Source organism: Heptranchias perlo, chromosome 30, assembly GCF_035084215.1.
Source record: "Heptranchias perlo isolate sHepPer1 chromosome 30, sHepPer1.hap1, whole genome shotgun sequence".
NCBI lineage: Eukaryota > Metazoa > Chordata > Chondrichthyes > Hexanchiformes > Hexanchidae > Heptranchias > Heptranchias perlo.
In genome coordinates, this window is record NC_090354.1 from 23,808,863 (window position 1) to 23,833,342 (window position 24,480).

The window sequence follows — 24,480 nt, forward strand, 5'->3', positions numbered from 1 at the left end:
TTTAAAAGGTACTTCTTATGTAAAAAAAACTTTAACAGATTTTTTTTAACAAATAAACAGACCAATTGCTTTAAACTACTACTGGAATAATACAGCACAGCTGATGCAGTAACCTCTGCTCAGAAGACAAGCTTGCTTTATCCTCCATTCATCAGGTGACAAAGCCGTAGGCACTGTTTGCTGCTCACAAAGCAACAGAAATGAGAACCAGATGTTGTGAATTTTTGCTAACAGTTGGAGAGAAAATATTCTGATATATATCAACCCGTTCCTATGCTGTGGACATTGCAGCCATGCCTTTGTCACCTCCAGACTCGACTATTCCACTGCTGTCCTGGCCGGCCTCTCGTTTTCCATGCTCTGTAAACTTCAGCTCATCCAAAACACTGCTGCCCGTATCCTATCCCGCACCAAGTCCTGCTCCAGTCCTCGCTGACCTACATTGGCTCCCGGTCCCCCAAGGTCTCCAATTTCAAATTCTCATCCTTGTGTTTAAATTTCTTCATGACCTTTCCTATTCCTATCTCTGTAACCTCCTCCCGAACTCTCCATTCCTCTGATTCTGGCCCGCCTCCAGCTCTCTCTCCTCCTTAAAATCCTTTTTGAAACCCACCTCTTTCACCAAGCTTTTTGGTCATCCTCCTAATAATTCCTTCTTTGATTTGGCATCTATTTTTGTCTGATTACGCCTCTGTGAAGAACCTTGGGGACATGCCTCACAAATAATAGGATGCCCAGTAACATCCCTGGGGAGGGGGCGAGGGTAATGTGATATCTCCATTAAAAGTGGTCACTAAAAACTGTTTGGATCTGGCCAGCAATATCTATAACCCATTTCAAAATAAAACTTGGAAATATATTGCCGTTACTTCATCATCGCTGGGTCAAAATCCTGGAACTCCCTACCTAACAGCACTGTGGGAGAACCTTCACCACACGGACTGCAGCAGTTCAAGAAGGCAGCTCACCACCACCTTCTCAAGGGCAATTAGGGATGGGCAATAAATGCTGGCCTTGCCAGCGAAGCCCACATCCCACAAACGAATTTAAAAAAACTGGTCATGCCCAGAGGACATTGACCAAAGCGCCCACCTCCCTGCATCCCCTCCAACATTGTAAGGAACATCTGCCTTCCACTTATGAAGCCTTGCCAGGGCATAATTTCACTGAAGGATCTTAAGATGACAAAAAAAAGGAACATTTTTGTCTGAGATTTAGCTTGGGATTGGCTTTTTAAATTCTTTCTTGGTACATAACGGGTTAAAAAGCAGCATCACTCACATAAATCACATTTGTGTTACATTGTTGTATTAATTGTTCATTTGGTCATTGGACAGTCATTTCAAGGAGGAGCTAAGCCAGTCAATTCAAATATAAACATAGTATCATAGTAGATACAGCACAGGAGGAGGCCGTCCGACCCATCGTGCCTGTGTCGGCTCTTTGAAAGAGCTATCCAATTAGTCCCATTCCCCCGCCTTTGCCCCATTGCCCTGTAAACTTTTCCCCTTCGAGTATTTATCTAATTCCCTTTTGAAAATTACGATTGAATCTGCCTCCATCACCCTTTCAAGCAGTGCCTTCCAGATCATGACAACACTCTGTGTAAAAAAAAAATGTTTCCTCATGTCGCCTCTGGCTCTTTTGCCGATCACCTTAACTCTGTGTCCTCTGGTTACCGACCCTTCTGCCACTGGAAACAGTTTCTCCTTATTTACTCTAACAAACATGCTGAATGATTTGTTCAGATATGTTCTGATTAGCAGCCTCGTGTTTTCAAAGGGGATTAGTGGCCTACCCTCCTCAAATCATTGAGACTGTCTGTGATCTTTGAAGTGACTCTGTCTGAAACTTCGGAAGAGTAATAGTTAACCAGATACTTCCATATTGGTGAGAAGATAAAAAGAACATCTGCATGTAAAAATTAGTGTAGAAGGTGGAAATTATTTCTTATTTACTAATATAATGAGAAGCTGGCTAAACATAACTGTTACTGTAAAAATATATGTTGTGTTACTGCTACTATTCCCTTGTTCTTGTTCTATTTGTTTGGCACTTAAAGCCTAAAACAACACCTGGAACAATGTTATTCTGCCACCGATCAAAAGCTAAGGTTCCATGAAACCATGGGACAGAATCAGTAGCTGAAGTCATCTAAAAAAGGGTTCTCTGTTACCGAGATATAAAGCCAAGTGAAAATACTCTTGAGGGTGTAGGAGCTAGGGGTCACCTACGTGAGTATTTCTGAAATGCACAGAAAAAACAATAACAGCAACTTATATTGTACCTTTAACATAGAAAAATGTCCCAAAATACTTCATAGAGGCATAATCAAAAATAATGAACACCGAGCCAAAGGAGATATCAGGGGGACTGTCAAAAATCTTGGTCAAAGTGGTGGGTTTTAAGGAGGATCTTAAAAGGGCAGAGGGAGGTAGAGAGGTTGAGGGAGGGAACTCCAGAGAACGGGCCCTAGATGGCTGAAGGCACGGCTGCCAATGGCGGGGTAAAGGGATGGGGGTGCACAAGAGGCTAGTTTTTGAGTGACAGGGAGATTCAGGTGGGGGGTGGTGCATTGTATGGCTGGAGGAAGTTACAGAGATAGGGAGGTGCAAGGCCATGATGAGATTTAATCAAAAGATGAGAATTTTAAATTTGAGGCAATGAGGAACCAATGTAGGTCAGCAGTGATGGATAAGCAAAAAGCTAAAAATATCTAGAGTTAAAAGAGTAAAGATGTAACAGCCTGCATGTGGTAATTTCAGTGGATGATGCACAAATGCTCACTTACTCCCCCTCATAAAGCTTCCTCTACGAGTCTTTGCTCCTGATCATAGACAAAAGAAAACTTTACATTGAGGAAATTAGTTGACCTACAAAATATTAACAGAAAATGGTGTCTCCATACTTGTGATCAGGTGTAAATCTACTATAGAACTGACATTAATATAATGTGACTGTCTCAAAATGGATTCGGGAGAGAGTTCGAGTGTGGGGTCGAGATGGTTGAAAGCTAAGCCGCATGGAGTGGGAAGAGATGAGCATTTAAGCAGGGATGCAGGGCAGGAGGTTATTGATGTAGGGATCAACATAACATGAGAATCAGTGAGACATGCCTGAAGAAATCAGGCAAATAATTCCAGCCCTCCGAGTGGAACTGTCACTGAAAAGGTTCATCTGAGTGGAGAAATCCGATCTTCTAAAACCTGGGACATTCTTTTGATGTCCTTGCCCATACTAGGAGCAAAACCTCACAGCTATATCCATCAGGACTGTGTCTAGGTCATACCAGAGGAGGGTAATTAGAAAGGGGTTTATAGAAAATGTACTGAGGACATCTTTGCCTTTTTGCAAAAGAGAGAATTATCAGATTTCCTGTGGGTTTAGAAGTAGCCATGAAAGAAAATAGACTTGATAGTGATAGGGCAAGTTGAGATTTTTGCCTCAAGCTTACATATTTCATTTCCTTTCACCTCTGTACAATCCTAGGTTTGTTTACTTTGAATTCTCCCCTTCTTTGTATTCATCCATTGCTGTATCACGCTTTTTTGGATTCCCTTTGGGAACACCGTTATAAAATGATTATATTGTAACAATTTCTAACTTAGCGCATTTGTAATGCAGAGCAAATTCCTTTATTGCACCATGACTGGGCAGTAAAAGCAAAGCACTCTGACTTAGTCAAAACATATGAAAGATAATCCCAGCCCGACTGAAAAAGGCAGAGATATATTATGAATATTTTACTTCTGAGGATTTTTTTGAGGTCTCATTTTAGCAACAGAAAGGGATTGAATACAGATGGGAGACGTCACTAAGACAGATTTTGTTTTCACCTAACCTGATTGGATGGAGTGACAAAATACAGTTTGGTTTTTTCTCTCTCTCTCACTCTCCCTCCCTCCCCCTCTCTCTCTCTCTATTTATCTTTACCTGTCTATATCTCTCTCTTTCTCTAACACTCTCCGTCTCTACCACCTCCCTCTCTAACACTTTCTTTCTCTCTCTCCCTCCCTCTCTATGACTATGCAGTGATGGATACGGTTAACCTGAGGGTAACACATGCAGAGACAAAGTGGTGGAGACCGTCTGCCATTAGTTTTCAGCAGCAGAAACAAATCGATGAAAAGGAGTGAATTCCAGACATCGTTAATGGAGCTGGATAATAATAGCACCGTGTGATTTACTCTCTTCAGACGTTATTTATTTTTAGATTGGAGCATTCAGATAGATTATTTTTGTTAACCCTTGACAGGCCATGTATGGTTCCAAATATAAAATTGGAGGCTAGAGAAAGATTCAAATTTGCCCTGAACTGACCTACAACAGGGAAGAATGTCCACGGTCTGAAGAAAAAGCTGACAGTAGCTCTGTAGAATTGATTGTTTTTAGATCAGAACATACTTTAATGATTATAATAAAACCCTGTGCTATCAGTGCAAATGCAACCTCTTAACCCTCGAGTGCGACACTGGAATTTCAGTCTACCTTTAACAGCTGGCCTGTATTTTATAAGAGAATCAGATGAACTTTTAATGAAAGGAATATTTGCAACATAGTCAGAACTTTTTAATTTTTTTTTCCTGCATATAAAATCTGTATCATGGATGATTCTGTACATTTCTGATGGTGAATGTTATTAAGTAATGGTAGCCAGGAGAAGCCTCGTGCCTCAAGGTGTTTCTGTTCTGATGTACAACACATCAAAATAGAAGGTTGTGGGTTCACACTATGATATCCCTTCATGGGCGGTTTCAGGTCTTGAATGTGATGTTGCGTTGGGAAGGAAGGAACATTGAGGCTGCTCATGGAATGAGAGGAGGATGTGGAATGAGAGGAGGATGTGGAATGAGATGAGGATCGGGAAGCTACCTCATAGAAGTGTAAAGGATAAGAAGGAATAGGAGAGGAAGTGATGGAGTGAAGGGAGAGGAATAAGGGGCAACCCTTTAAAAGATTTGCATCAGAAATGTGGCCTAACTAAAGCCTTAATAACTAAAGAATTTTCTGAATGGTTATCTTTAGAATTGTCCAACAGCAAGATCTGTTTCTCATGAAACTTTGTACATCTTGAATTTAATTTCACCTTTCAAATAGCCTAGCTGCAGGGAACTGGATTCATAAAGGATGGTTATAGCAGCGTAAAAGCAAGAAGCAGTCAATTGGATAGATTTTTTAAAAAAAACTATTGTATCAATAAAAAATGTCAATGGAGCAGAATTTAATTATTTCAATTTGGGGTTAAGGCTTTTTTTAAAATAGAGGGCCTATTAACTCCTATTGTTCCAGATATCCAGACTGAGCAGTAATGGTGATTAGGAAATACAACATCTCTCTACCTGCCAGGTGTTGTTCATCATTTTGATTTAGGAATGACCATTTGATGTTTGCCATTCCTAAATACAGCATCATATGTTTCAGTAGGTCTGTAATCTGTGGTAATCTTGCTGTAAGAATTAGTGTGGAGGGGAGGCGGATATATTTGTGTCATTACTTGAGGCAATGTAACAGAGTAACAATACATATTCACAATAGGCTGCATTGTCTCTGCAAGGAATTGGGAAAAAATCCTCATAATTTTTGTCCCAATCTTCCACTATACAGGTGAGCGAATGATGGGTAGTGTCAGCCTGGGCTCAGTGCTGGCACTCTCACCTCCGAGTCAGAAGGTTCTGTGTTCAACTCCCACTCCAGTAACTTGAGCACATAATCTAGGCTGGCACTTCAGTGCGTTACTGAGGGAGTGCTGCACAGTCGGAGGTGCCGTCTTTCAGATGAGATGTTAAACCAAGGCTCCATCTGCCCTCTCAGTTGGTAAAAGATCTCACGGCGCTATTCGAAGAAGAGTTGGGGAGTTCTCCCGGTGCCCAATATCTATCCCTCAACCAACACCTAAAACAGATTATCTGGCCATTTATTTCATTACTGTTTGTAGGACCTTGCTGTGCACAAATTGGCTGCTGTGGTGACTACACTTCAAAAGTACTTCATTGGCTGTAAAGCGCTTTGGGGCATTGTGAAATCATGAAAGATATTCCATAAATACAAGTCTTTATTTCTTCATTGGTATACCTGCAGCTTAAATACACATGCCCCATGGCACTTTCAGTGTCACTATGTGCCATTCAGGGCTTTATTTGAGTTGCCAGAAATTTGAAGATCTTAGTCAGATTTTTCCAAGTTGGTGCGTACGCCTCAGATTTGTAAGAATTGGTTACTGTGGAGAAAATAGATTAATGTCCAGCTGGTTACTGCCAAAATAGAATGTTTCATGTTTGAGCTTGAGAGTAATTTCGGAACGTATGAACAGGCCGGGGATGTGATGTGGGAGACAGTAACAAAGTGCTTAATTTTGATTGCTCATGATTAAATGATTGAGTTAGTCAGCAACTGCGAAAGGGTCCTTTTGATCCGTTCTAATCCTGCTTCGGGGAAAGAAAACCCATGATTACTGAATTGATCTGACTGGTAGGAGCAGTTTTGACTATTCAGCTGTACCATGCGGTTCTCAATGCGTTCCTTCAGCGTTATGCATGTATAAGATATGCAATAAAACTATGGGGATAGAACGTAGGAGTGGGACTAATTAAATAGCTCTTTCAAAGAGCCAGCAAAGGCACGATGGGCTAAATGGCCTCCTGCCATAAGATTCTATGATTCTATAAAACGTTTAATTCGTCCTAACCATATCTCTTCCCCCATAAAGTTTCCAGGCTATGTGAAACTGTTAGAAACAGATTAGATCAGACATTAGAATGAATCTTGAGGGCTTTTGACCACAGGTAAATTTTAGGATTGGCGCAAAGATTTATGCAGTGGAAACATGTATTGGGAATTGGGGTGAAGAAGTCGGCACACCCAGTTAATGGAGATTTCAACTACCGGCACCAGGAATCTTTATGACTTTTGAGCCACTGTCTCAGGCTGAACCAGACTGTCTGCAACCTTGGCGTCCTATTTGACCCTGAGCTGAGTTTCCGATCCCATATCCTCTCCATCACAAAGGCTGCCTACTTCCACTTCCGCTATATCGCCTGTCTCTGCTCCTTTCTCAGCCCATCCACTGCTGCAACCCTCATCCATGCTTTTGTTACCTTCAGACTCGACTATTCCTGGTCAGCCTCCCATCTTCCATCTTCCATCTTCCATAAACTTGAGTTCATCCGAAACTCTACTGCCGGTATCCTAACTCGCTCCTCCCTAACTCTGTAACCTCCTCCATCCCTACAACCTTCGCAGAATTCTGTTTTCCTGCAATTCTGGCTTATTATACACCACGCACGTCCTTGGCCCCACCATTGGCGGCCATGCCTTCAGCAGTCTAGGCTCTAAGCTCTGGAACTCCCTCCTTAAACCTCTCTGCCTCTACATCTCTCTCTCCTTCTTTAAGACGCTTCTTAAAACCTACCTCTTTGACCGAGCTTTTGGTCACGTGCCCTAATGTCTCCTCCTTTGGCTCGGTGTCAATTTTTGTCTGATTATACACCTCTGAAGCGCTTTGGGACATTTTACTACGTTAAAGGTGCTATATAAATGCAAGTTGTTGTTGATGGTGGTAACATTGTCAATTATTGGCCATTTTGAAACTGGTCTGATATTTTCCTCACATTTCAAGTATGTGTGTGTATATATATATATATATATATATATATATATAAATATGTGTGTGTGCATGTGTATATGTAGATATGTGTATGTGTGTGTATATATATATGTACTTTAGATTTTTTCTGTTCTCTTCTGGATTATGCTTTCTTTCCAAAATAAATAAACTGCTGCTATAAAATGCCATTTTGAGGTAATATCCAAAGTAACAATTTTAGTTCATCATCTCTTCAATCCTAGGAAGTGATTTTAGTAAGATCTGTGGTGAGATCATGTGGCTTTCATTAATCTTTTAAGGTTTCCATTTCTCCCTTTTTGTCCATCTTATATTTTGTTTTTTTGTGATAAAACATACTTATTTTCTGAAAGGGTTGCACAAGGATTTTTTTTCAGAAGCTGGCTTGTGACTGCCCATATGTGGGCAATAGTGGCCCACTGCTGCTTTAATTAATTTTGCTTTTCTGTTTACATCCCTAGGGATCAAATTGCATTTTTATGATGCTTTCAAGGCCCATCTGGAAGCCTGAGATTGTTTCATTTCCACAGACACTTGTTATGGGTTTGGATCTAATTAGCTGCCAATTGGAATCAAAGTCCACGTGATGAGGTGTCTGGAATAATTAGACCCGAACACAATATCTGAACACACAAAGAAAGAACTTGCATTTATTTGGTACTTTTCACGAGCTCAGGACGTCCCAAGTGCTTTACAGCCAATTAAGTAATTTTGATGTGTAGTCACTCTTGTAATGTAGGAAATGCGGCATGCACAGTACGGTCCCACAAACAGCAATGAGATGATGGACCAGGTAACCTGTTTTATGTGGTGTTGGTTGAGGACTAAATGTTGGTCAAAATACTAGCAGAACTCACCTGTTCTTTTTCAAAATAGTGCCATCTTTTAAACCCACCTGAGAGGGCAGACATAGCCTCAGTTTGATGTCTCATCCGAAAGACAGCACCCCTGACTGTGCAGCACAAGCCTCTAGAGTGAGGCTTGAACCCATTACCTTCTGACTCAGTGGCAAGAGTGCTAACACTGAGCCATGGCTGACATCTAAAAAAGAAACCTTTCACATGTGCCTCTAGACTCATTTTGCTTACACATGAATTTAACCAAGTTTATTTGTAAAAAAAAAGTTTCCTTTTTTTCAAACCTTCTTCCTCTTCAGGTGGTGTAGGGTAAGCACTATTCCCTAGCAAAATTAGTGCACCATTCCAGTTCAGATCCTTTGCCTAAGTCATTCTAGAACTGGTTGCTAAGAGGTGTTCAATAGTGGCTTGCCCTTTGTTCTTTTTACCTTCTCATTCCACCGTGGCTAAAGCTGCTTCATACCACTACTGATAACGCAGCCGAGATCAGGGACCATGCTTCAAGTCGGTTCCTGCCACAGCAGGACCAATCAATTGTTTGGTCCATATCCAAAAGAAAAAGAAAAAAAGAACTTGCATTTTTATAGCGCCTTTCATGATCTCAAGATGTCCCAAGGTGCGTTACAGCCAATGAAGTACTTTTGAAGTGTAGTCATTGTTGTAATGTAGGAAATGCAGCAGCCAATTTGCACACAGCAAGGTCGCACAAACAGCAATGTGATAATGACCAGATAATCAGTTTTACTGATGTTGGTTGAGGGATAAAGATTGGCCAGGATACCGGGTAGAACTCCCCTGCTCAAAATAGTTTTGTGAGATCTCTTACGTCCACCTGAGACGGCAGGCGGGGCCTCGGTTTAATGCCTCATCCGAAAGACAGCACCTCTGACAGTATTGCACTCCCTCAGTACTGCACTGGAGTGTCAGCCTAGATTTTGTGCTCACGTCTCTGGAGTAGGACTTGAACCCACAACCTTCTGACTTAGAGATGAGAGCGCTACCATTGAGCCATGGCTGATTCCAGCCCACGATCACACTGGGATAAAAACAGAAAATTCTAGATATGCACAACTGGTTAGTCAGCATCTAAAAGAGGAAGAAGGGTCTTTTTCTTTCAGGTGCCGATTTCCAATATTTTTTATTCGTTTTCAAATTTCCAGTGTTCATTGTACCTCTAAAGCGAATCAAGCAATTTGGTGGGACATGTTTTGCAAATGTTCTTTCCAAACTTGATTTCATAGAATCATAGAATAATAGAAATTTATGGCACAGAAGGAGGCTATTTGCCCATCGTGTCTGTGCCAGCAGAGAAGGAGCCATCTAGCCTAATCCCAGTTTCCAGGTCTTGGTCCGTAACCTTGTAGGTTGCGGCACTTCAAGTGCATATCCAAGTACTTTTTAAATTAGTTGATGGTTTCTGCCTCTACCACCCTTTCAGGCAGTGAATTCCAGACCCCCACCACCCTCTGGGTGATAAGATTTCTCCTCAAATCCCCTCTAATCCTTCTACCAATTACTTAAAATCTTTGCCCCCTGGTTTTTGACCTCTCTGCTAAGGGAAATAGGTCCTTCCTATCCACTCTATCTTGGCCCTTCACAATTTTATATACCTCAATTAAATCTCCCCTCAACCTCCTTTGTTCCAAAGGAAACAACCCCAGCCTATCCAATCTTTCCTCATAGCTAAAATTCTCCAGGCCTGGCAACATCCTCGTAAATCTTCTCTGTACCCTCTCTACAGGAAAGATGTGATTGCACTAATGTGGTGACCAGAACTGTATGCTGTACTCCAGCTGTGGCCTAACTAGTGTTTTATACAGTTCTAGTATAATCTCCCTGCTCTTATATTCTGTGCCTTGGCTAATAAAGGAAAATATCCCGTATGCCTTCTTAACCACCTTATCTATCTGTCCTGCTACCTGCAGGGATCTGTGGACGTGCACTCCAAGGTCCCTCTGTTTCTCTACACTTCAGTATCCTACCATTTATTATGTATTCCCTTACCTTGTTTGACCTCCCCAAATGCATTACCTCACACTTCTCTGGATTGAATTCCATTTGCCCATTTTTTGCCCACCTGACCTGTCCATTGATATCTACCTGCAGTCTACAGCTTTTGTCTTCACTATCAACCAAATGGCCAACTTTTGTATCATCTGCAAACTTCTTAATCATGCCCCCTACATTTAAGTCTTAATCATTGATACATACTACAAATAGCAATGGACCTTGTACTGAGCCCTGCAGAACTCCACTGGCAACAGCCTTCTCGTCACAAAAACACCCGTCAACCATTACCCTTTGCTTCCTGCCACTGAGCCAATTCTGGATTAAACTTGCCACTTTCCCTTGGATCCCATGGGCTTTTACTTTTCTGACCAGTCTGCCATTGCCTCCTCAAAAAATTCAATTAGGTTAGTCAGATACGACCTTCCCTTAACAAATCCATGCTGACTGTCCTTGATTAATCCGTGCCTTACTAAATAATGATTAATACTGTCCCTCAGAATTTTTTCTAATAATTTTCCCACCACCGAGGTTAGACTGGTCTATAATTACCCGGTCTATCCCTTTCTCCCTTTTTAAACAACAGTACAACATTAGCAGTCCTCCAGTCTTCCGGCACCACATCTGTAGCTAGAGAGGGTTGGAAAATGATGGTCAGAGCCTCCGCTATTTCCTCCCTTGCTTCTCTTAACAGTCTGGGATGCATTTCATCTGGGCCTGGCGATTTATATACTTTCAAAGATGCTAAACCCCATAATACTTCCTCTCTCACTATGTTTATCCCATCCAATATTTCACACTCCTCCTCCTTAACTATAGTGTCTGCATCAACCCCTCTTTTGTGAGGACAGACGCAAAGTATTCATTAAGAACCATACCCACGTCTTCCGCCTCCACACATAGGCTACCACTTTGGTCTCTAATAAGCCCTACTCTTTCCTTAGTTATCCTCTTGCTCTTTATGTATTTATCAAACATCTTTGGGTTTTCCTTGATTTTACTTGCCAATATTTTTTCATGCCCTCTCTTTGCTTTCCTAATTTCCTTTTTAATTTCACCCCTGCACTTTCTATACTCCCCTAGGCTTTCTGCAGTATTGAGCTCCGTATCTGACATAAGCTTCTCTTTTTTGCCTTTATCCTACCCTGTATGCTCCTTGATATCCAGGGGGCTCCAGATTTGGGAGTCCCACCCTTTTTCTTCGTGGGAACGTATTTGTTCTGAACCTCCACTATCTCCTTCTTGAACGCCTCCCACTGCTCTGACACTGATTTACCTTCAAGTAGCTGTTTCCAGTCCACTTTTGCTGAATCACATCTCAGCTTAGTAAAATTGGCCTTTCCTCAATTGAGAACTTTTACTCCTGGTCTACCTTTGTTCTTTTCCATAACTATGCTAAATTTAACTGAATTATGATCACTACCACCAAAATGCTCACCGACTAATACCCCTTCTACCTGCCCAGCTTCATTCCCTAAAACTAATCCAGAACTGCCCCCTCTCTTGTTGGGCTTGCTACGTACTGGCTAAAAAAGTTCTCCTGATTGCATTTTAAGAATTCTGTGCCCTCTATTCCTTTTACACTGATTTATCCCTGTTAATATTAGAGTAGTTGAAATCCCCTACTATTACTGTCCTATTGTTTTTGCACTTCTCAGAAATTTGCCTTCATATTTGCTGTTCTATCTCCCTGTTTGGGGGTCTATAGTACACTCCCAGCAGTGTGACTGCCCCATTTCTGTTCTTCAGTTCAACCCATGTGGCCTCATTTCATGATCCTTCTAACATACCATCCCTCCTCACAGCTGTAATTCTTTCTTTAACTAATTTTGCGACCCTCCCCACCCCCCTCTTTTATCCCCCTCTCTATCTCATCTGAAAACCCTGTAACCAGGAATGTTTGTTGAGTTGCCATTCCTGCTCCTCTTTAAGCCATGTTTCAGTAATAGCTATGGTATCATACTTCCACGTGTCTATCTGTGCCCTCAGCTCATCTGCCTTATTCATTAGACTCCTTGCATTGAAGTATATACTATTTAGCACTGCCAAACTCCTTTGTTGTCTATTTTCTAACCTTTGTTTCCTCTGCCTTTCGTTTCCAGCTCTGCTTTTCTCCCTTCTGAATCTGCTCTCAGGTTCCCATCCCCCTGCCAACCTAGTTTAAACCCTCCCCAACAGCACTAGCAAACCTCCCCATGACAATATTGGTCCCGGTCCTGTTGAGGTGCAACCCATACAGCTTGTACAGGTTCCACCTTCCCCAGAACCAGTCCCAATTCCCCAGGAATCTAAAGCCCTCCCTCCTGCACCATCTCTCCAGCCATGCGTTCACCTGCATTATCCTCCTATTTCTATATTCACTGGCACGTGGCACCAGGAATAATCTAGAGATTACTACCTTTGAGATCCTGCTTATTAATCTCTTTCCTAGCTCCCTTAAATCTGCCTGCAGGACCTCATCCCTCTTTCTACCTATGTCATTGGTACCGATATGAGCCATGGCCTCTGGCTGTTCACCCTCCCCCATCAGAATGTTCTGTTGACTTTGTTCTTTGGCTTTTGGATTGAGTAAAAATCAAACACTTCACATGTGAATAGGGCCTGAGTGAATCCTGGCACAAACGGTGCCTTTCTGATCCCTATTTAATGACCCCTGCTGGATGTGGATGTAGAAGGTTAAGAATTATGTCTCTGGCTGCTTCCCCATCACACCATGATTTCAATTATTGTCCACTCCTGAGTCTGAATTTGAACCAAGTGTTCGATTTGCATCTAGCCCACAGTCACACTAGAATAAAGAAACTAAAATAAAGGACAGTATTGGGCTTGGGCCTGAAGTCGCCAACTTCGAATAGTCTGTCTAAGGTCAGTGTGTGCTCACCCATGCAGGATGTTCACTTGGGTGAGTTATTGGAGAGGGCTCCTAGTGGAACTATATGCCAGCATGACTCCTTCCTTCAGAAAAGGAGGGAATAACATTTGGGGAGGGGAGGGGGACAGAATAGTGTGAATCACTGGTCATTCAAATTTGAGCAATCATTTAGCAGGGAAGTGATTCAAGATGTTTCCCCTCAGTGCTTCAGCTGAGAGTGGGCCACGAGGCCACCAGAGCTTTGTTGGCAGCGGTGCTGTGGAGAAGATGTTGGCACAGCCATGGACCATGGCAGGCATGTAGCAGAGATGCAGAGTACACCCCCTCTCCGCCCTCACACAGCTGTGGAAACTCCAGCTGCTGAACACTTGCTTTGGTCTTGTGTCAACTTATGTCTCATAAATTAGCACTCAAGCCTTATGAATCATCATCATCTTGCGAAGAAAATAGGCTTTGACAGCCAAGGCACCAGTCCAAAATAATCAACTCGCAGCAGTACAACACAGTATGAGGTTCGTAGCATTGGCCAACACTGATCTTGGAAAGGTTTTTATTCCCTCTTACCCGCCACCCACCGAACTCTTTGTGACTCTGTTGGGCCTCCATCCCTGATCCAGAGGCCAGGCAAGTGGTCTACTCCCATGGAATACTGCCGGGAATGTATAAAAATCTTCACTATTTCCTGGGTATGTGTCCATAATCATCAGCTACTACTTGGGACGTGGTGAAGATATCCACTGTTTAAGGCTTGCCTTGAATGTACAAGGATGGGCAGCTGGGAGGGTAGTGTAGGTTGTATTAAAACTTCAGTTCAGCACAAATGGACTGAACTGATGGACTCCCTGGGAAGGTAAGCTGTGAGGAGGATGCAAAGAGGCGGTGCAACGGAGGTTCACTAGATTGATTCCTGGGATGAGAGGGTTGCTCTATGAGGAGAGGCCTATACTCTCTGGAGTTTAGAAGAATGAAAGGTGATCTCATTGAAACATATAAGATTCTGAGGGGGCTTGACAGAGTAGATGCTGAGAGGTTGTTTCCCCTGGCTAGAGAGTCTAGAACTAGAGGGCGTAGTTGCAGGATAAGGAGTCGGCCATTTAAGACTGAGATGAGGAGGAATTTCTTTACTCAGAAGGTTGTGAAGCTTTGGAATTCTCTACCCCAGAGGGCTGTGGATGCTGCATCGTTGAGTATATTCAAGGCTGAGATCGATAGATAGATTTTTGGACTCTAGGGGAATCAAGGGATGTGGGGATTGGGCAGGAAAGTGGAGCTGAGATCGAAGATCAGCCATAATCTGGTGGAATGGGCTCGAGGGGCCGTGTGGCCTACTCCTGCTCCTATTTCTTCTGTTCTTATGACTCAGTGATACACTCCCGTGCCAACCCATGTTTGTTTTTTATTCATTCATGGGATGTCCTCTTAGAGCCTGTAAAACTCAGCAAACGAGCGTAGAAAGACTTCAATAGTCGCAGTGATCCCAATACACAGGACAAATGCTGGTGCACCTATACACGATTAACCTAAAATTACCAGGGTAAGGTTCAAAAATACTGTACTATATTTGCTGAGTCTTCCCAGAAGTGTATAGAAGTTAAGTGTGTCTTTATCGATAAAACTTGGTCCATGTGATCTCCTGGACTGGTTTTGAGCGCCTGAGAGGATCGGAGAGGAATTTTCCAGAGTATTTTTTCCCTTATTGGCCCTCGTTTTTTTCTCTTTTTTTTGCCTCTCCCAGGAGATTACATGGCTGAGCGGGTTTGGGAAAGGGATGGGCTAGAGGGAGGGAGGAAGTGTTTAGTCATGATGCTCCGGCCATCATGGGTGTGGGGCAGACTTGATGGACCAGCTGGTCTTTTACTGCCCGTAAATTTTTTATCTATTAACGTTTCCCATTTCCCTTAGCGCACCCATCAATGAGATGTTGCTTGACCCTCAGTGATTTAGTTGCACCCAGTGTGTAGTAAGCAGGTGGGCTCAGATCACTAGGATTTCACTTAATGGATCAAGCAGATGGGTTGGGACACCCAGACACCCAATGAAGGGGATTTGCAGTCTAGGCATGATGTTCAGTACTGTAATGTAAATCATTCTGAATTACTACTGACATTGGCCTCAACTCCGCTCCACTGATTCTTCGCACCATAATTACCAAAGACTGGGAGTGGAGGATTCATCAGTATTTCCAAATGAGACCTTTTCTGCCACAACCTTCCCCATCCCAATCGAAACCTCCTGAATGGGTTAAGTTTCAAATGCTGTTTTTGTTAAGGCGCCCTTCAAAAATATGAAATGTATGTGTGAGATTTGTTTAAAAAGCGTATAGTTTACTTGTATTTGTAACTGGGAACTGATTCATTGAAAGCTGCACTTCAGTACCATTCGTTTAATTGAGAAATAATGTAGATGTCCTTTTGGATTTGTGCTGGTGGTGTCAGCCTTGGCTAAGTGGTAGCACTCCCGTCTCTGAGTCAGAAGTTCGAGGGTTAAAGCCCTACTTCAAAGACTTGAGCTCGTAATTTAGGCTGAAACTTGAATGCTTTACTGTTGGAGGTGCTGTCTTTCAGATGAGGCTTTAAACCAAGGCCCCATCTGCCCTCTCAGGTGAACGTGAATGATCGCATTTTTAAAAATTAATTCTCAGGATGTGTGTGTCACTGGCAAGGCCAGCATTTATCGCCCATGCCTAGTAGCCCTGAGAAGGTGGCGGTGGGCCGCCTTCTTGAACCTCTGCAGTATGTGTTTGTAGCTGTTTGATACAACTTGAGTGGGTTGCTAGGTCACTTCAGAGGGCAGTTAAGAGTTACACATGTTGGTGTGGGACTGGAGTCACATACAGGCCAGACCGGGTAGGGATGGCAGGTTTCCTTCCCCAAAGGACATTAGTGTACCAGTTGCATTTTTATGACAATCTGACAGCTTCCTGGTGACTTTTACTGATACCAGCTTTTTACTGACACATTTTTAGAACTGAATTCAAATTCTCAAATTGCTATAGTGGCGTTTGAACTCACATTCTCTGGATTATTAGTCCAGGCCTTGAGATTACGAATCCAATAATATACCCACTACGCTACTGTACCCCTAGCATGGCATGCACTATTCAAAGAGTAGTAGAGTTCTCCTGGAGCCTTGGCCAACATTTATCCCTCAACCAACACCACTGAGACTGATTATCTGGTTATTTGTCTCACTGCTGTTTGTAGGACCTCGATGTGGCAAATTGGCTGCTGTGTTTCCCTACATTACAACAGTGACTACACTTCAAAAGTACTTTGATGGCTGTGAAGCACGCTTTGTCCTGAGGTTGTGAAAGGTGCCATTTAAATGCAATTTCTTTTTAAAAAATTATTTCCATGGTTACAGAGAGCTGCCGTCTCGCATAACTTAATTAACAGCTAAGTTCACAACATGGCTAGTTCAAGTGCAAGTAGCCTTGTGACCGTAAAAATTCAAAGCCTGTTCCCTCGATGCCGATCAGCAGCTGATAGTCACATTGTACGGCAGCATCTGAATGATTAAAGGAGAGGGACTTCCATCAGTATCAGTTTAATAGAGATAATTACAAAGAGTTATGAGGGATGCCAACTTCCACTCCCTCTTCCCCCATTTTTTGTTCATAAAAAATTGTTTGGCCGACTTTTTAGATTTCATCTGTGCGCAAGCATATAATGTGATGAGGTAAACACAAGCTTAAATGATCATGATGAAAATAAGCTATTCTATTCCTATTGACTATCAATTTTTGTTTGATAATGCCCCTGTGAAGCGCCTTGGGATGTTAAAGGTGCTATACAAATGCAAGTTGTTCTTGTTGATAAGAATGGCTGCCATGTTTGCCTGCATAAAGTAGTCACTGCACCTCAAAGTAATTCATTGCATGTGAAGAACTTTAGGACATTGGTGGCAGATGTTATGCAGCTCTTCATGAATTGAAATCTATTCTTTCTTTTGGTCAAATTAAAAACAAACACTTTTTTTTAACATGGAGCTGCCTTCCCTTTTTGTATGTTTTTGTTGATACGATGAGTTGCTGATTACCTCATCGGGGAGTTGTTTTGCAGGAGTTGCTGAGCCAGGACCATGCAGAGGAGTTTTGTTAAACATTGCGGATTAAATGACAAGATCATTGAGTTAATGAATGTTTCCCTCTGATGTGAATTTGGCTCCCTCACCATTGGATCTGTAGCTCGTCCCTGCTGGTTTCCCCGGTGATAATCTCCGTACTCACTGTCTACATTTTAAAATAAAAAACTACAGAATGACATTAATCAAAAAGCTGTGGAACTTAATCATTTTTCTTTCTTAAATGTCGGCACACTTGGCATAGCAGGGCTATGGGGAAAGAGCAGGAGAGTGGGACTATTGGGATAGCTCTTTCAAAGAGCCGGCACAGGGACGATGGACCGAATGGCCTCCTTCTGCACTGTATGATTCTCTAAGTACTCAATTGCAGGGGGAAAAAAATTATCCTGGAAATTACTTTTGGTGCACTATTGAGGGGCTAACTGAGCATTACTTTAGGTTTTTGAAAGTTGTTATGCTTTCTGGACACCCTCCATTTTACAGTTTGTTGGAGCATTTCTACAAAAGTGCAATTTAATATCAGGCCATTCAATACGTGGCAGAATCAAGAATCCTGACAGTCAGCTGTGAACTGTAACTAGGGGCCATTTAAGCAGCTGAAACAACGCTGGGGAAGGCCAGGGCAGCTGTTAACTGGGCAAAACTGCTGAAGAATAGAACTTTGGAGGAAAGCCTGGTTTACCGTCCAGCTCCTGGAAACCCAACTGCAGGAATCAGGGGCAGGAGGAAGGCAATTTGTGGGACTGACCACAACTTCACTCTGCCATCCCTGAGCTACAGGAGGAGGTGGTAAAAAGCAGGTTGGATCTATTGGTCATCACGGAAGTGGGAGCCTTGCATTGCACGCCCCAAGGAGGTGTAGGACCACTAGACTCCCAGATGGCTGTCAGTGAAACTCTGCGGCTACCCATTACGCTTACTCCTTCCCCAAGAAAGCATTTAAAATAACTAGTAGATTAGGTGCCTCGTGTGTGAAGCAAAGCACAAGGGCAAAGGAGCAGCACTGCGCCAAAATAATTTGGCAATATTCATGTGCCACACAAATGACTTGAGCATTGTGCTGAGTACTTATTTGTCATTGATTAAACCAAAGATGGTATTTGAGCAGCCGAGCATGAAAGTGTAGGCAAAGATCGTTTGGGAATGCTTGCTCTGCATATGGGGTACGTAGTGGTAAGATGTGTAATAGCTTTGGCACACATTGGAAGACGTGTTGAATTAGTGCCTGGTGTATCAGTTTTCTTTTCTGGCTTAGCAGATAATTCTTCATCGTCCCATTCTTCCACCTGCATCGTGAGGCTTCTTTGCAATGCAAAGTTATGGAGCAAGTAGTTGATGATGATTATTGGTGAAACCCTGAGGTGTGTGCACTGTAAGGTGGCCCCTCTGATTAGTTGAGACATCTGGAGTGCTGCTTTAAGATGTTAATGGGATGTTAAATGTTAACACCAGTTACAGCATGAGCTTCATTATACCTTTGCTTCTGTCTATAATTGGTGCAAGATAGTCATGAGCTATGGTTTCAGAGGGTAACATAAGTCCTGTGTAGTTCAAAGGGACCTTCAGCTTGAAATACTCTTCAACGTTCACTTATGCTGAATGCAAACTATACTCTAAATGTAGGATAATATTAACATGCCTTTTTTTCTCCCCCTCTTTTCAGAGGTGTCTATAAAAGTGCAAGTCTTTGATAACGGTGACCTCTCACCTCTGGCGGAGGCTGCGGTAGAAGTTTACACAAACCAGTCCTGGTTAGCCTCAGGAACCACTGACAAGGATGGAGTGGCGCTAATCACGTTACAGTACCGCCTGGGAACGCGGCTGATTGTCAGTGCTGCAAAATATGGCTTTGTGACGAATTCCGCTCCATGGCGTGCCAACAAAACACCACGTAAGTGAGACAATATCTGCAAAAACCTCAAGAACATTTTTGAGTGATATGTTGTATTTTAAAGAATGCGTACTATTTTCTGGCAATGGAAACTTTATTGATAGAAAACCATGCAGGGCACACACTTTGAGTTCCTGATCTATGCTAGCAGTGGTTCAGCCTCTCTGTCAGGGGGCATGCAATGGTGAAATCCAGCCATAAATTGACTATCTGCCTGAGAGAGGCCACAAGGGTTACACATCTCGGCAATGGAAATTTTAGTTGGGAACGTTTTTCTGAGGTAGAGTTAAAGGAGCATTGTTACATTATCCTGGTTGAGGAAGGAGCAGGCTCATATCCTGGAGAAACTCAAGATAGCCTGTGATGAAACTTCCCCGACTGGCCAACAGCAGAGTTTGCATCACTTCCGGTGTGTGAACTATAGTCATGTGGTTTTCACAGGGTATCTATAGATTGTTAAAAAATCTTGCAGGGAGGTGTGAACTTCCTGTCCACAAACCTTACTTCCTTCTGTCACAATTTACTATTGTAAATTGCTAGTGTAAAAATGTCCCATTCAATTTTGCTATGTTAACTATCACAATGTACTTGCGGGTTCTGAATACTAGGTGGCTATGTGGAGTGAGTTTCTAAAGTCTATCTCCCAATTCTGTCGTCATCTTGTATATAAAAACAATTCAAGAGCTGACAGTGGGCAATACCGCACGCAATTTGCTAACGTTCAATTATTTTTTTGATCAAACTTTTTATTTTTTACTTCACATACAATTAATTGATGATGCAATAGCACTATCATGTCAACAAATGTGGCATTGCTCTTTATTAGTGAAATGTCATGGTAGCGACTTTACCAGGATGACAATGTCCCTTTAAGGCGTGTTGTTGAGGCAGAGTACAGGGAAAATTTTCCCTTCCATCTAATCCACCCTTATTTACGAGTGCAATGTGAGACAATTTAAACATAAGAACATAAGAAATAGGAGCAGGAGTAGGCCAATCGGCCCCTCGAGCCTGCTCCGCCATTCAATAAGATCATGGCTGATCTGATCCCAACCTCAAATCTAAAGAACACAAGAAGTAGGAGCAGGACCCGGCCACTCAGCCCCTGGGCCCGCTCCGCCACCCACAGGGCCTTGACCGATCCGAACTCCGCTTCATGTCCAATTTCCTGCCGTAACCCCGAATTCCCTTTACTTCTAGGAAACTGTCTATTTCTGTTTTAAATTTATTTAATGATGTAGCTTCCGCAGCTTCCTGGGGCAGCAAATTCCACAGACCTACTACCCTCTGAGCGAAGAAGTTTCTCCTCATCTCACTTTTGAAAGAGTAGCCCCTTATTCTAAGATTATGCCCCCTAGTTCTAGTTTCACCCATCCTTGGGAACATCCTTACTGCATCCACCCGATCAAGCCCCTTCACAATCTTATATGTTTCAATAAGATCGCCTCTCATTCTTCTGAACTCCAATGAGTAGAGTCCCAATCTACTCAACCTCTCCTCATATGTCCACCCCACAAAGGCAGCTCTACCCTATAATCTAACCCATGGTATACCTGACCTGACAGTACTTGATAGTGATACAGTCCCAAGAAAAATTAACAAAATGTTAGTTTTTCTGCAAAGCAATGTATGTGAAATTTGGTTTGCTAACAGAGGAAAGTATGCATTTAAAATATTAGTGTTTGCGGACGTACTGGATGTTGTAAATCTGGAACAATGACTTACAGACAGGAGACATCAGTAAAGACGCTGGGGCTTTCATTCACTTAGCACAAATCCTCAGGTTTGCTCCCGGTTTAAACAGTAGTTGTCATCAGCTGGTTCTTGTTGAATTTGGTGTAGAAATTCTACTGTCAGCGTGGAGTAAACCAATTGCACAATGTGCGGCACTCACATGTAGTGTGAAACCAGGATTCAGGTTGGCTCAGTTCATGGCGCTCTCTCCTCTGTGTTGGAAAGTTGTGGTTTGAAGCCCACAATAAGACCTGAGCCCATATTGCAGTAGATGAGATGATAAATCACAGCGACTTCACCTGGATGATAATATCCCTTTAAGTATTGTTGAGGCAGAGTAGGAACATAGGAACATGGGAACAGGGGTAGGGCATTCAGCCCCTCATGCCTGCTCCACCATTTGATAAGATCATGGCTGATCTGTGATCTAACTCCATATACCTGCCTTTGGCCCATATCCCTTAATACCTTTGGGTGCCAAAAAGCTATCTATCTCAGATTTAAATTTAGCAATTGAGCTAGTATCAATTGTCGTTTGCGGAAGAGAGTTCCAAACTTCTACAACCCTTTGTGTGTAGAAATGCCACATTTTCTAATCTCACTCCTGAAAGGTCTGGCTCTAATTTTTAGACTGTGCCCCCTACTCCTAGAATCCCCAACCAGCGGAAATAGTTTCTCTCTATCCACCCTAACTGTTCCCCTTAATATCTTATAAACTTCTATCAGATCATCCCTTAACCTTCTAAACTCTAGAGAACACAACCCAATTTGTGTAATCTCTCCTCGTAACTTAACCCTTGAAGTTCGGGTATCATTCTAGTAAACCTACGCTGCACTCCCTCCAAGGCCAATATGTCCTTCCGAAGGTGCGGTGCCCAGAACTGCTCACAGTACTCCAGGTGCGCTCTAACCATGGTTTTGTATAGCTGCAGCATAACTTCTGCCCCCTTGTACTCTAGTCCTCCAGATATAAAGGCCAGCATTCCATTAGCCTTCTTGATTATTTTCTGCACCTGTTCATGACACTTCAATGATCTATGTACCTGAACCCCTAAGTCCCTTTGGACATCCACTGTTTTAACTTTTTACCATTTAGAAAGTACCCTGTTCTATCCTTTTTTGATCCAAAGTGGATGACCTTACATTTGTCTATATTGAATTCCATTTGCCACAGTTTTGCCCATTCACTAATCTATCAATATCCCTTTGTAATTTTATGTTTTCATCTACACTGCTTACAATACCACCAATCTTTGTGTCATCGGCAAACTCAGATATGACACTTTCTATGCCTTCATCTAAGTCGTCAATAAATATTGTGAATAATTGAGGCTCCAAGACAGATCCCTGTGGGACTCCACTAGTCACATCCTGCCAATATGAGTACCTACCCATTATCCCTACTCTCTGTCGCCTTTTGCTCAGCCAACTTCCTAACCAAGTCCGTACTTTTCCCTCGATTCCATGGGCTTCTATCTTAGCTAACAGTCTCTTATGTGGGACCTTATCAAATGCCTTCTGGAAGTCCATATAAATAACAACCATTGACATTCCCCTGTCCACTACTTTAGTCACCTCTTCAAAAAATTCAATCAGGTTTGTCAGGCACCCCCTACCTTTCACAAATCCATGCTGGCTCTCTCTGATTAACTGAAAATTATTGAGGTGTTCAGTCACCCTATCATTATTTATAGACTCCAGCATTTTCCCCACAACAGATGTTAGGCTAACTGGTCTATAATTGCCTGGTTTCCCTCTCCTTTCTTAAAAAGTGGAGTGACATGTGCAATTTTCCAATCTAGAGGGACAGTTTCTGAATCTCGAGAACTTTGAAAGATTGTGGTTAGGGCATCTGCAATGTGCTCACCTACTTCCTTTAAAACCCTGGGATGGAAACCATCTGGTCCTGGGGATTTGTCACTCTTTAGTGCTATTATTTTCTTCATTACTGTTGTTTTACTTATGTTAATTTTATTGAGTCCCTGTCCCCGATTCAATATTAGTTTTCTTGGGATTTCCGGCATGCTATCCTCTTTTTCTACTGTAAATACTGTAAGTATAGGGAAAATTTTCCCTTCCATGTAATCCACCCTTACCTGTGAGTGCAATATGAGACAGTTTAATGGCAGCTCTACCCTATATCTAACCCATGCTATACCCGACCTGACAGTACTTGGTATTGATACTGCGATCTCACATTCCCAGCAGGGAGCTGCACTTGACAGGAATGTAGGTCTAAGAGGAGTGGAATCGCCCGTAATAGGTAATGGTAACTTTACTGACTCCATTTAACAATGAATAACTAAGAAAAGAAAAGAAATTTCAAGGGTTTTATCTTCATTTTCAGGGAGGGAGAAGAGCCAGAACACTTATGTGATTTCAGTCTTGATTACCTTTTCTTTGAAACAGAATAGAGTATGAGTAGATTATTGACATACATGAAGCATTATCTCTTCAAATCTCTGAAGCCACCATTTAAAATTGTCCCTGCATCTCAAAAATAACTCATTGTATAAAATTATTTTGAGATATTTCAACAATATGATGCACTGTTCTTGATCTCAATCATCTTGCTATAAAGGAGCACAGTGCTGAGGCACCAAGTGGAGTAGAGGCCATGTGTTTTTCACAGCTGGGAAGGAGTATCAGAGAATCAGTCCGAAGCTATTGCGTTCTCCTTGCCAGCCTGTATTGCCAGAGGCTTGGGGACAGGTTGTCCAACTGTTCTCTTGGCTGCAGATGGTACATGGCCCAGAAATGAATTGTTGATGGAGAAAAGAGTGAAAACAAATTTGGTAATGAATGCCTAGCTTCTATAAATAAATGGGCATCCCTCACCATGCTCAGCTTTTACCTCTGCCCTTCAGGGGTTAGTCTAACTTCCTGTTATGTCATAAATACAACAAATAGTATAAGATATGCTGTAGAGATGCCATTTTGAATGGTCCTGTATTAGAGAGGAAATCATAAATCATCTAAATCAGAGCTACGGTATCTCGGCATGTCTTCGTGAGGGGTTAGTGTGCTAATTGATTGGAACAGAAATGATTCATTTCTGTGGGCTTTATTCTCTTTCAATAAACAATGTAGTGAGTGTGGTGTACGCATAAACGAGAAGGTTTAGGTTTTATACCGAAGCTGCATGGATTTCCCAGAAGATGTTCATCTGGGATCAGAAACTTGTCCTCCGTCTGAAATCTTGAGAGCTGCTGATATTATTTCTGAATTTTAGTTTAGATCGCTGATTGTCTCTGAGTACTTGCGGGGGGAGTGGGAGGGGTTAACTTCAGTTCTGAATTCAACACAAGATGCAGAGTGTAGGTCAGGATTCCGCATGGGTTTGGATACACCAGAAGATGCAACAGTTCATTTGGGATCAACCACTCTTTCTTTTTGTAGTTATTTCAAGGAATAC

At 42.4% G+C, this 24,480-nt stretch overlaps 1 protein-coding gene across 1 annotated transcript in view; it reads left to right on the plus strand.

Moving 5' to 3' along the window:
- Positions 1-24,480, plus strand: part of fam171a2a (family with sequence similarity 171 member A2a) — a 245,437-nt gene that overhangs the window by 58,202 nt on the left and 162,755 nt on the right. Inside the window, exon 2 of the mRNA XM_067969055.1 lies at positions 19,104-19,331. Coding sequence (XP_067825156.1) covers positions 19,104-19,331 — 228 coding nt within the window. The remainder of the gene's footprint in view (positions 1-19,103; positions 19,332-24,480) is intronic.